The 12,427-nt window shown below is 41.7% G+C and overlaps 1 protein-coding gene and 1 long non-coding RNA gene across 7 annotated transcripts in view; one reads left to right on the forward strand and one right to left on the reverse strand.

Annotated features, from left to right (window-relative positions):
• LOC114703976 overlaps positions 1 to 1,835 on the reverse strand; it is a 56,036-nt gene extending 54,201 nt beyond the window's left edge. Inside the window, exon 1 of one of the 3 annotated variants that reach the window (XR_005089988.1) lies at positions 1,592 to 1,819. This is a non-coding gene — a long non-coding RNA (uncharacterized LOC114703976). Of the gene's footprint in view, positions 1 to 1,591 lie in introns of all 3 variants that reach the window. The other 2 variants (XR_005089989.1, XR_005089987.1) reach the window with 2 other exon arrangements.
• Uxt (ubiquitously expressed prefoldin like chaperone) lies at positions 1,800 to 12,395 on the forward strand. Of its 4 annotated transcripts, none has more exons than XM_028885013.2 (7): positions 1,800 to 1,892; positions 2,062 to 2,168; positions 3,961 to 4,042; positions 4,179 to 4,246; positions 4,712 to 4,819; positions 12,046 to 12,109; positions 12,299 to 12,395. In XM_028885013.2, the coding sequence occupies exons 2-7, from the start codon at positions 2,071 to 2,073 to the stop codon at positions 12,350 to 12,352; spliced, it is 474 nt and encodes a 157-aa protein (XP_028740846.1). In that variant the 5' UTR covers positions 1,800 to 1,892; positions 2,062 to 2,070; the 3' UTR covers positions 12,353 to 12,395. The 4 variants fall into 4 exon arrangements, with proteins under 4 accessions (XP_028740846.1, XP_028740851.1, XP_037055022.1 ...); XM_028885018.2 differs by having other exon boundaries at positions 1,814 to 1,892; positions 2,062 to 2,126; XM_037199127.1 differs by having other exon boundaries at positions 1,871 to 1,915.
• Positions 12,396 to 12,427: the final 32 nt, after the last annotated feature.

Raw genomic sequence — 12,427 nt, forward strand, 5'->3', positions numbered from 1 at the left:
CGGATCTCTGTGAGTTCGAGGCCAGCCTGGGCTACCAAGTGAGTTCCAGGAAAGGCGCAAAGCTACACAGAGAAACCCTGTCTCGAAAAACCAAAAAAGAAGTGTTCTTTCTCTATGTCAGTCAACAGCAGTAATCTACAATCCATCCTACGGACTGAACTTAGGCTTTCAGACTTGTTAGCAAGCACCTTTTACCCATTGAGCCATTTTGCTAGTCCAAAGCATCTTTCAAGTTAAAAAAGAAAAATTTGCATGAAATATAGTTAATAGACTTACATAGACCCAACTCTAGTCCATCCGAACTGTTTTCCTTACCAAATAAAGATTAACTAAATATTTTCTAACTCCCTAATATCTATTTTAAGCACATTAAATTTAATTTTAAACACCTGTAACATGGGATTTTTTTTTCCAAGAAAAAGGTTTTTCTGTGTAGCCCTGGCTTTCCTGGAACTCACTCTGTAGACCAGGCTAGCTTCGAACTCAGAGATACTCCTGCCTCTGCCTCCTGAGTGTTGGGATTAAAGGCATGTACCACCACCACCCAGCCATGCATTTTTTTAAATTTCAATATTTCCTTTACAACCATCATGTTTTATGAACAAAGAGATACTTGATTTGCTTAGGTTTTGAGCATTTGAAGAAAAACCCAATAAAACTTTGTTTTACATACTGAATGCAAGAATAATCTGGAAAAGCTTTCTTGATAGGGGTAAGTGCTCTAGGACCTTCAAAGGGGAACAGCATTTAGGAGATTCTAGTGTCTAGGTTATCCTCCAGGCTCAGCCCTTCATTTGCTAAGCTAAATGCTACTGTTTAAAAGGAAAACAAAGAGATCCACAATGTGGTTGCTGCGACAAAAAAAAAGGAAAACAAAGAAATTTGTTTTGTTTTTGAGACAGGGTTTCTCTGTGTAGTTTTGGTGCCTGTCTTGGATCTAGCTCTGTAGACCAGGCTGGCCTCGAACTCACAAAGATCCTCCTGGCTCTGCCTCCCAAGTGCTGGGATTAAAGGCGTGTGCCACCACCGTCCAGCAACAAAGAATATTTTTATCTGAAAATAAATTAATAGAAAATCTACACATTTAAATAAAAATAGAAGGAACTATTTAGTCTGGGAGGAGTTGAAGGGAAGGAGTAGGGAATGAATATGATGAAAATACATTGTATACGTGTATGAAATTCTCAAAGAATAGAAATGATTTTAAAAGAAAAAAACGGGGCTCTGCATAAATAGATCAGTGGTTAAGAGTACTGGCTATTCTTGTAGAGGCCCAGAGCTCACAAATGGTGAGTAGCTCCAGCTCCAGGGATCCAACATACTCTTTTAGCCTCCACAGGCACTGCACGCACATAGTGCACCAACATGCAGACAAAACAGATAAAATAAGAAAATTTCTTAAGAGTGAAGAGGGGGCTACAGAAATGGCTCAGCAATTAAGAGCACAAAAGGCTCTTGCAGAGGACGTAAACTCCGTTACTAGCACCCACAACTAGCTCACAACTGCATGTAACTCTAGAACGCGCGCGCGCGCGCGCGCACACACGGGGGGGGGTAAATACATTGTAAACGATTAACTCCCTGTTCCTACCTTCCTGTGAGTCCAGCTTCCCTCAGAACCCGCCAAATATCATTAACTTCACCTGAACCAGCAACCTGCGGGTCACGACCATTGTCCTTCTAGCAGACAGCTGGCCCGCTCTCTAGGTAAGATTCAATCTCCAGGGGTTTATTAAGACCTGCCTGCGGCACTTCCCTGTAAGTGGGTCTTCTCTCTCCCATTCTGGACCGCCCCTCCCCACCAATTTGGTTGGCTCCCATGCTGGAAATACGTCATCCACACGCGCCACCCGGAAGCCGCGGTTCATACAGTTATTGCCGGTGGCCCTAAGGTAAGCACCGCGCTTGGGTGCCGGTGAGTGAATGAGTCGGGTTGGGCTGAAGGAGGAACCCCGTAGCACGAGCCGAAAGAAGTCATCCCCAACGTTGAGAGGTTGGAGAGAACTCTGTGAAGTTAAACAGGAGCGCTCAACATGGTTTTCCCCCCTCCTCACTCCCCAGGAGCCCATCATGGCGACACCCCCCAAACGGCGGGCTTTGGATACTGTGGGAGAGAAAGTGCTGCGGTACGAGGCCTTTATCAGTGATGTACTGCAGCGAGACTTGCAGTGAGTGACCACGCAGATTCTAGGCGTGACGTTTGAGAAATTCCATGTGGTGGGTGGGACAGAATCCCGGCCAAACTTTCGGATTGGCCTGGAAGCGAGTTTGATGTCCGGGCTGCGATTTGGTTGGAACTTGGCCCTTGTAGCAGAGCCTCTGACGTTGTTTGTCGGATTAAATAGTCATTATGAACCCACGGTGTTTCTGACTGGGCCATTTAACCATTACTTATGAACAAGTTGTGCTTCACCTTTCCTCTCTATGCTTTATGAATTTTCCTCATCTGTGAAATGGGAAAGTTTATGGGGCCTTCTTAATGTGGTGGGTTTGAGTTTTAAATGTGTCAGCCCAGGTAAAGAATGTAACCCAAAGCCAAGCGTGATAACACAGGACTGTAATTCCAGCACGAGAGAGGCAGAAGCAGGAGGATCTTCGAAAGCTGGAGACTAGCCTGGGCTATAAACTGATTGTCTCAAAAGAAAATAATTAGAATGAAACCAGGCTCAAGCTCTCTGGTGCATGCTAGTAGTCCTATCTAGTGGAGAGGTGGGAAAATTCATTTCTTTAGCCAGGGTGTTCAAGCCAGCCTTGGCAATAGAACACGATTCTATTTAAACAAAAAAAAAAAATAAAACTCCCAGTATGGTGACACAGGCCTGTAATCCCTGTACAAGGATGGGTGAAGCAAGAGGATCCAGAGCTCAAGATCATCCTCAGCTACATTTCAAAGTTGAATACAGCCTAGGCTCTGAGACTGTGTCTCGAAAAAAGAAAAAAGAAAAAAAAAAGAGCCAGCAAGATGGTTTGCCTTGAACCCATGTCCTGAGCTAGCTCTCTGGGATCCACATTGTGGAAGGGAAAAAACCCCCAAAGGCTGTCTCCTGAATTACACATGTGGACCATGGCACCCAGACGTATACACAAAATAAACATATTAAGTAAGAATACTTTTTTTAAATTCACATAAACCCAACTATTATTATATTAAGACTGAGAAGAGAGGATTGTCTGGTGTGTTTGCATATTCAATGCTAGCCTGGGAAACTCAGCTCTTGTCTCAGAAAATAAAACAAATAACCTGGACAAGCTGTTTTGAAAAAGGAATTTAACTCCAGTGCCTGAAACACACTAAAGACTCAATAACTAGATGATTACTATTGCTGTCATTATCTGAACAGAAAGTTAGGTATTCAGAACTAGAGTTGTGTGAGCATCCTAAAGGAAATGGGGGATATATTTAGGATGAAGATGGGACATTTTAATTGGCATAAAGTATTGAGTAAAATGCAATATTTGTAGTAGTAATAGATAGTGCTCATCATTTCATTTGGCTGGAATTTAAAACACTTGGTAGTAAACACTTGATTCTAATGAGTCCTATGAGGTAATACTGTCATCTCTATTTTATATGTGGGGAAACTAAATCCCAAACAGGTTTCCTACTTGCCAAAGACACATTGCTAGTAAGAGGTAGAGCTCGGGATGAAATACAGTCTGACTTGTATTTATTAAAATACTTGGTGTGTTTTTCTCTGTCTATACTCCACCGTGTGTGTGTGTGTGTGTGTGTGTGTGTGTGTGTGTGTGTGTGTGTTTAAGTGTGTGTTTAACAAAGGGTCTCACTATGTAGCCCAGACTGGTCTTGAACTCATAATCCTCCTGCCTCAGTCTTTGAGTTATTGGGATTGCATTCGTGAACTGCCACACCTGGCTTAAAATGCCTGTTAGGCCATGATGTGAGGTATCTCAAGATAAATAGGGCTGCCTAATGTTCACTATTGTATTTCTACATATCAGAAAGGTGCTGGATCATCGAGACAAGGTATATGAGCAGCTGTCTGTATACCTTCAACTGAGAAATGTCATTGAGCGACTCCAGGTAAAGGCTTTTAAACTGGGTATCAGTTTGTGTGTGTGTACAAAGAAGGAAGGTGGGAAGAGAAACCCAGAACAAAACCTTTTACCTGCCTTAAAATTGGCCACTGACACCTACTTCTTTTCTCCTGGACCTACAGGAAACTAATCACTCGGACTTATATATGCAGGTGGATTTGGGCTGTAACTTCTTCGTTGACACAGTGGTGTGAGTGTATTCCTCCCCCCCCCCAAGTTTCTCCCTTCTTTCATTCAACAAGTATTTCCTAATATTTTCTTTTTTTGTTTTGTTTTGTTTTGTTTTTTTGTTTTTCGAGACAGGGTGTCTCTGTGTAGCTTTGCGCCTTTCCTGGAACTCACTTTGGAGACCAGGCTAGCCTCGAACTCACAGAGATCTGCCTGGCTCTGCCTCTGCCTCCTGAGTGCTGGGATTAAAGGCGTGCACCACCACCACCCGGCCCTAATATTTTCTATATGCCAGACTTTAGTAGCTTTTATATTGCATTAGGATATAAGCTACATGCTGTGGGTGTGACAGTGAATGAACACGAAATACCTGCCCTTACGGAGCCTTCACTTTGGGGAATTGGAGGGACTAGGAAACACTTTAAACTGTAAAATATGCCAAATGGTAATAAAGATTTCCTCCACTTCCTCTGACTTCTTTCCTCAGCCCAGATACTTCACGCATCTATGTGGCCCTGGGATATGGTTTTTTCCTGGAGTTGACACTGGCTGAAGCTCTCAAGTTCATTGACCGAAAGAGTTCTCTCCTCACAGAGTGAGTTCATTCCATGAGGATAGTGTCTAAAATCACCTGTATTGGCTCTGGATGCAGGGCAGTGGTACAGCATTTGCCTAGAATGTGTAAAGCTCTGGGTTCTATCCCAATCACACACCATACACAGACAGACACACAAAATACATAAAAGCCAGATATAGTGGTACCCACCTATAATCCTAGGACTTGTGAAACAGGAGGATCCTGAGTCTGAGGCCAGTCAGAGTGATAACACAAAGCCCTGTCTATTTAAAAAAATGAATAAATAGACATCACAAATTTTAACATTCTATCCTTTTTCCCCATGACTATCTGAAATGGTACTTGGAAAACCATACTACCTTCCTCTTTAGTGCTAGGGCTAAGAAAAGTGAGGATGCAAAGTTCAACCAGGGTGTAGCACGTACTAAACACTCAATAAATGGTTTTTGTATCATTCCTTCACACAAATTTATTGAGCATCTTATGTATACCAGGTTGTGTGGTTGGTGTTGGGAATACAGCAGTAAACAAAACAGAAGAGTCTTACATTCTAGGACTATGCTATTGTACATACATACATCTGTGACCACATCCATGAGGTTTCAACCCATGATTCAGTAACAGTCAAAAAAGCTACTTCTCATTTAACTCTATTTCTAATCTACTAATATTTCTGCTTATTCACTGGGCTCTCGCCACTCTAAACTTCACATTCCTGTATCCACACATGCAGAGATAATACCCTCTTGATATTGTATGCCTTATTCTCTTGTGACAGGATCTCTACCACACCTAGAGCTTGTTGGTTTTGTGGCTTCAGCAAGCTACAGTACTGTGGTCAGATAGAGGTGTGTGACTTTTTACATTGGTACTGGGAACCAAACTCAGGTCTTTATGCTTGTGCAGCAAATGTTCTTGTCCACTGAGCCGCGTCCCCAGCCTCAACACATACTTTAAGCATTTCCCACCTTTGGGAGCATTCAGTAGCTGCTAGCATTTATCTGCAACCACTCCCCCATGTTTCTTTTCTCCTTATTCAGTTTTCCTTCATAAATAATACTCCTGCAACAAGTTCTTCTGTGACCTAACTTCAAAATTGCAACCCCTACCATTCTTGAATTGCCCCACACACTTTAAAAAATTAGCATTAGTGTATGTGTGCACGTGTGTGCATGCGCGTGTGTGCTCATATGAACATGTCTTTAGTTATATGTGCTATATAGCATGCATTTGGAGGTCAGAGAACAGCTTTGTGGAGTTGGTGCTCTCTTTCCAGGGAGTCCCTGAATGGAACTCAGATTCCCAGGCTTGTGTGGCAAGCACCTTTACCCACTGAGCCTTCTCACCAGCCATCTTCTAGTTTTTCTATTTTTCCAGCATCTTATTATCTAATATTTACTGTGAGTTTCTTTCTTTCTTGTGTATATTGTCTTTTATAAATAAGTAATAAGCATCATTTACATATTTTACAGGGCTGGGACTTGAGGCCAAGGTCTCTTGTATGCTAAGCAAGAGCTCTGTTACTGAACTATGTCCCTGGCCCAGGTTTATAACCTGGCATTATAAAGGGAACAATTTATACTGGAGATGACTAAAATAATGTAAAGCACAAAATTTCTGTTGAATAAATTATGCTAGAAGCAAATTGAAGGGCTGATCAAAGCTTATCTGTGTGGGTAGTGGTGGGGAGAGAAAGTGTGGGTTCCAGATGAGCTCTGGTTTTGTGTAGGGAAGAACTAGTTTGGGTGAGGAGTTTGAAATATAGGTAATAGCTGGAGAGATGGTTCAGTTGTAAAGAGCACTTGCTGCTCTTGCAAAGGACCCAGGTTCTATTTCGAGAGCCCACATAATGGTTCAGAACCTTCTGTAACTCTAGTGCCAGTGGATCTGATGCCCTCTCCTGGCCTCTGAGCACCAAGCACACAATTGGTATACAGACATGCATGCAGGCAAAACATCCATGTACATAAAATAAGTAGATAGAAAGTGAAGGCCTTCTAGAAGGCCTGCCCTCAACTCCCATTCCCAGAGGAGTGACATTTGAATCATATTGGGTGAACGAGCCATGGGCTATCTGGGGGAAAATATTCTTGGCAAAGGGGACAGTGTGCCTGACATACTAGAAAAAGTGTCACATGTGGCATAGCTTAGAATGAGTATGAAGGGGTCAGTAAACAGTCCACTTAGATAAATATGCACTCACAAGCGTGAACACCTCCATTGTAAAATTTCTCCTTGGGCATGTTTATTCCTGCATTCTTTTTGTCTGGAGTTGCCTCCTTTCTGGTTTCAGTAGTTATTCTATTAAGCTTTGTGGAGTTTTTAGTTTTAGTATACCTGAGACCTGCTGAGATTTCTAAATTTTGGTGATCAAACAAATTGCCAAGTAGTTTGATCAAGGGCAGTGTAATTCTGAACTGGTGGCCATTTAGAACAAGTCCAGTTTTTATAGCAATTTTTCCTCCTATGTCACCAGGGTTTTGGGGTCTTTAATTTTTTTTCTTCTTGAGAATTGATGATTTTCCTCAAAATGAGGTATTCAGAGTTATCAGTGCCTGTCAGAAAGACTCCTTGCCTAGTCTTTCTAATCTTTTGACGTGCTTTCTACCAGTGTGATGAAATATGTGCTTGACATATTGCTCTGTTATAATTAATAGAGCTATCTCAAAGTTTCATCATTCTAGATTAGGATTTTAAAACTTGATTACTTGGGGTTGGGGATTTAGCCCAGTGGTAGAGTGCTAGTGGGTTCAGTCCTCAGCTTGGTGGCGGGGGTGGGGGTGGGGGGACGACTTGATTACTTGGGATACACTTAAAACTAACATATTTTCTGGTTGCTTCATGTATCCAAAACTGCCTACCAGTACTTAATTGTTTTTAATGTATCTTTCATTATTATTATTGTTACGTGTGTGTGTGTGTGTGTGTGTGTGTGTGTGTGTGTGTGTGTATCACACATGTATATATAATCTATATAATCTACTGAGTCCATTTAGCTTTGTATGTACATGGGACTGGGCAACCTATTCGGTTTATTCCTAAAGGAGACTAATTCTCCCTCTTTCAGCAGGCTTTAACCACTTGTAGTTCTTCATCTAGAGGTATGCCAGTGTATAATTTCCCCTTTCCACTTTGACATGTCAACTGGTGTTGACATTATGCTGGCCTTATTCATATTGTTGGGAGTTCATGGGTATAGTTTTCTGAACATGTCTAGGGAATATCTAACAGCACACATTCTGGGCATTCTTATAATGTCTCCACCCCTTCTCTATGATTTTCCACGAGCCTTAGGTGTAGGGGTTACAATACAGATGTATCAGTTGGGTTTGGGCAGCTCACAGACTCTTATTCTCTGCATTTTGGCCAATGGTGGATCTCTGTGATAGTCTCCATCTGTTGCAAAAAGAAGCTATTTTAGTGAGGGGTGACAGCTATACACTTATCTGGGAGTAAAAGGATATGTTTATAGAAAACAGACATTATATTAGTTTAGGCTATTGGGCCTATGACCACTCCAGCCATGGATAGTTAGCTAGGTTTACAGCACCAGACCTGAATTCCTTCCTGTTGAGCAGGCTTTAATTCCAGTGAGACAGCTGATGATTAACTCAAAGATAAAAAAAATGCTACTCTTACACCATTGGGAATATCTTGCCAGTCAAATCATTGTTGTGGTTCATAGGTTTTACAGCTGGGTAGAACTAGGAATGATCCTCTCCCTTAGCAGCTTACATAGCACCTTTGAGAGCCAGTCATGGAGGAGACTTCCAGATTAGTTTCAGCTTGATTCCTCCTAATTTCTGTGTCTGAAGTACATGGTATTTTCAGGAGTTGAGTCAAGTTCTGGGAGGCAACCAAGAGCAACAGCAATTACCAGTATTGTTTTAGAAGTCTCTTTAATTCCCCTGACCAACAACTCTATAGCAGTCCAGGCAGGAAGATCTCAAACTGGAGGCCACCTGGGCTAAGTCTGTCACTGGGGTTTTTGCTAGATCGTTTATACATACATTATGTAATGTGTATCTATACAAATATATGTGTATATACTTTAAAATACATACATACATATAAACATAAAATAGTGTTTCCCTATGGCTTTTTCAGTCATCCTCATGTTTTTTTATTCCTCCTCTGTCCCTCTTCCTCAGTACTTCTCTCCCTCTCCCCTCCCCAGATAAAGCTGCCTCAACTTTTCCCATTTCTCCATCATAGCACCTGTGACCTATTATCCCATTTCTACTGTTCCTTCTCCTCCCCCCTGGTCTCTTTACTTTCCTGGTTTCTGTGGTTACTTCAGCTTATATATTCACATCTAAAGATTCGGAGCTGCATCCACAAATAAGAGAAAACTTGAGGTGCTTGTCTTTCTGGGTCTGGGTTGCCTCAGTATAATATGCTCTAGTTCCATCTATTTACCTGTAAATTTCTTTATTTCATTTTTCTTTGTAGCTGAACAGAATTCTGTTGTGTATATGTATGGCATCTTCATTATCCATTCATCTAGTGAAAGACATTTAGGTTGTTTCCATTTCCTAGCTATTGAGAGTGAACAGAGCAGCTATGAACATGGCTGAGAAAAGGTATTCTTGCTCTCCAGCAGTAATGCCAAGCTTCATACCATGTCCTAATTATAGACTTAAGTATTTTTTTTTAAGGATTTTGACTTACTTTGAACAGTGCAGTCTTAATTCATTCAACATCCATTGGGTCCCCACTCTGTGCCACATACTCTTCTGGTCCTTGTTATACAGCAGACAACAAAACAGACCACAGTCTGCCCTCACAGCTGTCATTTTGATCAAAGGAGACAATAAGTAAATAAGGCCATGATGTAGTAATAATAGATGTTGACAGTGGTACAGACAGTACATAATGGAGATGGGAAGTGTTGATTGGGATGGAGCAATTGTAGTGTTGAATGGCTGACTGGATATGGAAAACAAAGAGGATCCTTGAAGCTGAGGTACATGTCTGTCAGTAGTAGAGCACATAACTGGGATGTGTGAGGCCCAGAATTCAATGCTAGTCCTGCAAAAAGATGAGAATCTGGGTTTTTGCTAAGCAACCAGGAAGATGGCATGATTTCTATCTGAGATAGAAGAGCAGACCAGGAGGGAAGAGCTGGGGCTCAGACACCGGTGTCAGGACTTAGACACTGAAGTGGGATTTTGAAGATAGTTAGCAATATAAATTTGGGAGATAGTAGTATATAGATGAATTCATACTGGGTTTTTTTCCAGCTTAACTTTCTATCCCATTGCCTTGTTTTTTGTAAAGTATTTAGTTTCATTTACCTAGATCAGCACAATTAAACTGGATTTCCTATCATGCTATCAAGGTCCTGCACTATCTAGCCCCTTCTGCTGCTTCCACACTATCTTACACCATCTCCCTTAACTATTCACTTAATTACTAACACTGACCGCTTTTCATAAAGCTCTTTTGTGCCTCTTGTCCTTCTGTGAAAAAGACCTTCCTACTGTTTAACTCTCACTCCATCTTCAGTGCTGCTTCTTTATTCTTCAGAAAATTTCTCCATGGCCCACTGCATTCATTTTTGACCCATTATATACATGAGGATTCTTTTAGATGAGACTTGATTCAAGCAGACATAGACAGAAGGAGTTGACTGATTTATGTAACTCAACAGTCCAAGACTGGGGTAGTTTTAGGCATCTCCATTTGCTCAGGTATTTTTATGCCTTGGCCTTTTCCTAGAGTCCTTTCTCTCACACCTGACTGACTGCAAGCCTTTGGCCCTGCCTTCAGAATACATCCCAAACTAAGTTGTTTCTCGTTACTTAACTATACTGCTCCCTGTAGTCTGAGCCTCCATTCTTCACCTCAACTATTGCATTACCCTCCTCACTGGACTTACTGACTTCACATTTGGGTTTCTTGCCCTACAGCCAGGTGGATTCTTTTAAACCCTATTGATTCTGTTTCTCCAATCATTTTCCATCTGTCCATGCTCAACTGTCCCCTTGTTCCCACCTTATTTAATACAAAAGCTAAGGTTTTTTACCATGCTCCTGTAGACTTTACACCCTCTACCTCCTTCCTTACCTCTCAACTTCACCTCTTAGGATCCTCCTTCACATATTCCCCAGCCACAGTGACTTCTTGGCTGTGCCTGAACCATACCAAGCACACTGCTAGCATCTTTGCATTGGCTACTCCTTTGGTTGGAACACTTATCTTCCATATCACCCACACTACATGGATTTCTTCATTTTAGGTCAGTGGTAGAGTGTGGTAGTACACATCTTTAATCTCAGCAGATCAGCAGGAAGATCTTGAATTGGAAGCCAGCCTGGGCTATATAGCCTCAAAAGGAAAGTTCTCTGTGAAGCCAAACCTGAGCACTTTTTAAAATTGAAGCCTCCACTTCCTACCTCTTCATCGTTTTTTTATTTCCTTATACTTAGATCTAATACATTATAGTTGCTTGTGTTTATTTTATCTTAGTATTTGAAGAGCTAGAGAGATGGTTTGGTAGTTAAGAGCATATACTGATCTCCAGAGTACTAAGTACAGTGCCTAATACCCATATCAGGCAGCTCACAACCACCTGTAACTACAGCTCCAGGGGATCTGATGTCTTCTTCTGACCTCTGTGGGCACTTACACTCAGGGGTACATTTTCCCCACACACAATAGACAGATAATTAAAAACTAAGTTTTTTTAAGGAGCTCCAGAAGACCAAGAATTTTGTTTCATTTACTGCTGTTTCTGCTGCTATTTCCCCAATATTTAAAGCTGCGTAGCATACAGAAAGCATTCAGTAATCTTTACTTTTTATTATCATATAGTCATTGTGATGGGTTTCCTAAAGACAGTTTGTTTCAGGTGTAGTTTGATCATATTCAGAGACCCCATATTCTCCCCTTCCCTCTTCTCCTTAATCTTGAAAAAAATTATTACATTTTTTATGAGTACAAGTGAAGGTAAGAGGTCACCTTTTGGAAGTCATTCTCTCCTCCACTATGTGGGTCCTGGGGATTGAACTCAAGTTATTAAGCTTAGCAGTAATCACTTTTACCTGCTGAGCCATCTCACTGGCCCTATTCCCCTCAATTTTTAAATGGGGAAATTCTGAGTAGTAACCAGACATCTCTGCATAGGAGCAGGCCAGGTGGAAGTCATCCAGGATGCAAGCATTTCTTGAAGTGATAAGGAAGAGTCATCCTCATAAGCCTAAGTAGGGCCCACTTTGCCCTTTCTTGTTCCTTTTTTCTAGGCTCAGCGACAGCCTCACCAAGGACTCCATGAATATCAAGGCCCATATCCACATGATGCTAGAGGTGAGAACAGCTCACTCCACTCTACCCTTTAGGTATTTTTAGGGTGGCAACCTGAAGGGAAGGAGAAAGCCAAAGAAGGGAGGGGTCATCTTTCCTTCTAAACTGAAGCCAAGGGAGTGAAAAACAAAGCAAACCTGGGACAGGACTTGGACCCAGCCTCTGTTCAGTCTATTTTGTCCTCTTTTACAGGGACTTAGAGAACTACAAGGCCTGCAGAATTTCCCAGAGCCATCTCCCCATTGACTGCTTCTTCCCATCTAATATTAAAGAGCCGAATGTCTTGGAATCACATAGCCCTTCTTTTTCCCCCTAGTTCTC

The sequence above is a fragment of the Peromyscus leucopus genome, chromosome X (assembly GCF_004664715.2).
Source record: "Peromyscus leucopus breed LL Stock chromosome X, UCI_PerLeu_2.1, whole genome shotgun sequence".
Taxonomy (NCBI): domain Eukaryota; kingdom Metazoa; phylum Chordata; class Mammalia; order Rodentia; family Cricetidae; genus Peromyscus; species Peromyscus leucopus.

What these genes read in the sequence shown, in the direction of transcription:
- Uxt (XM_028885013.2), top strand. Translation starts at nt 2,071, where the DNA reads ATGGCGACACCCCCCAAACGGCGGGCTTTGGATACTGTGGGAGAGAAA. An exon ending in TTCTTCGTTGACACAGTGGT is followed by an intron (nt 4,247 to 4,711) that starts GTGAGTGTATTC and finishes TTCTTTCCTCAG; the next exon opens with CCCAGATACTTCACGCATCT. An exon ending in ATATCCACATGATGCTAGAG is followed by an intron (nt 12,110 to 12,298) that starts GTGAGAACAGCT and finishes CCTCTTTTACAG; the next exon opens with GGACTTAGAGAACTACAAGG.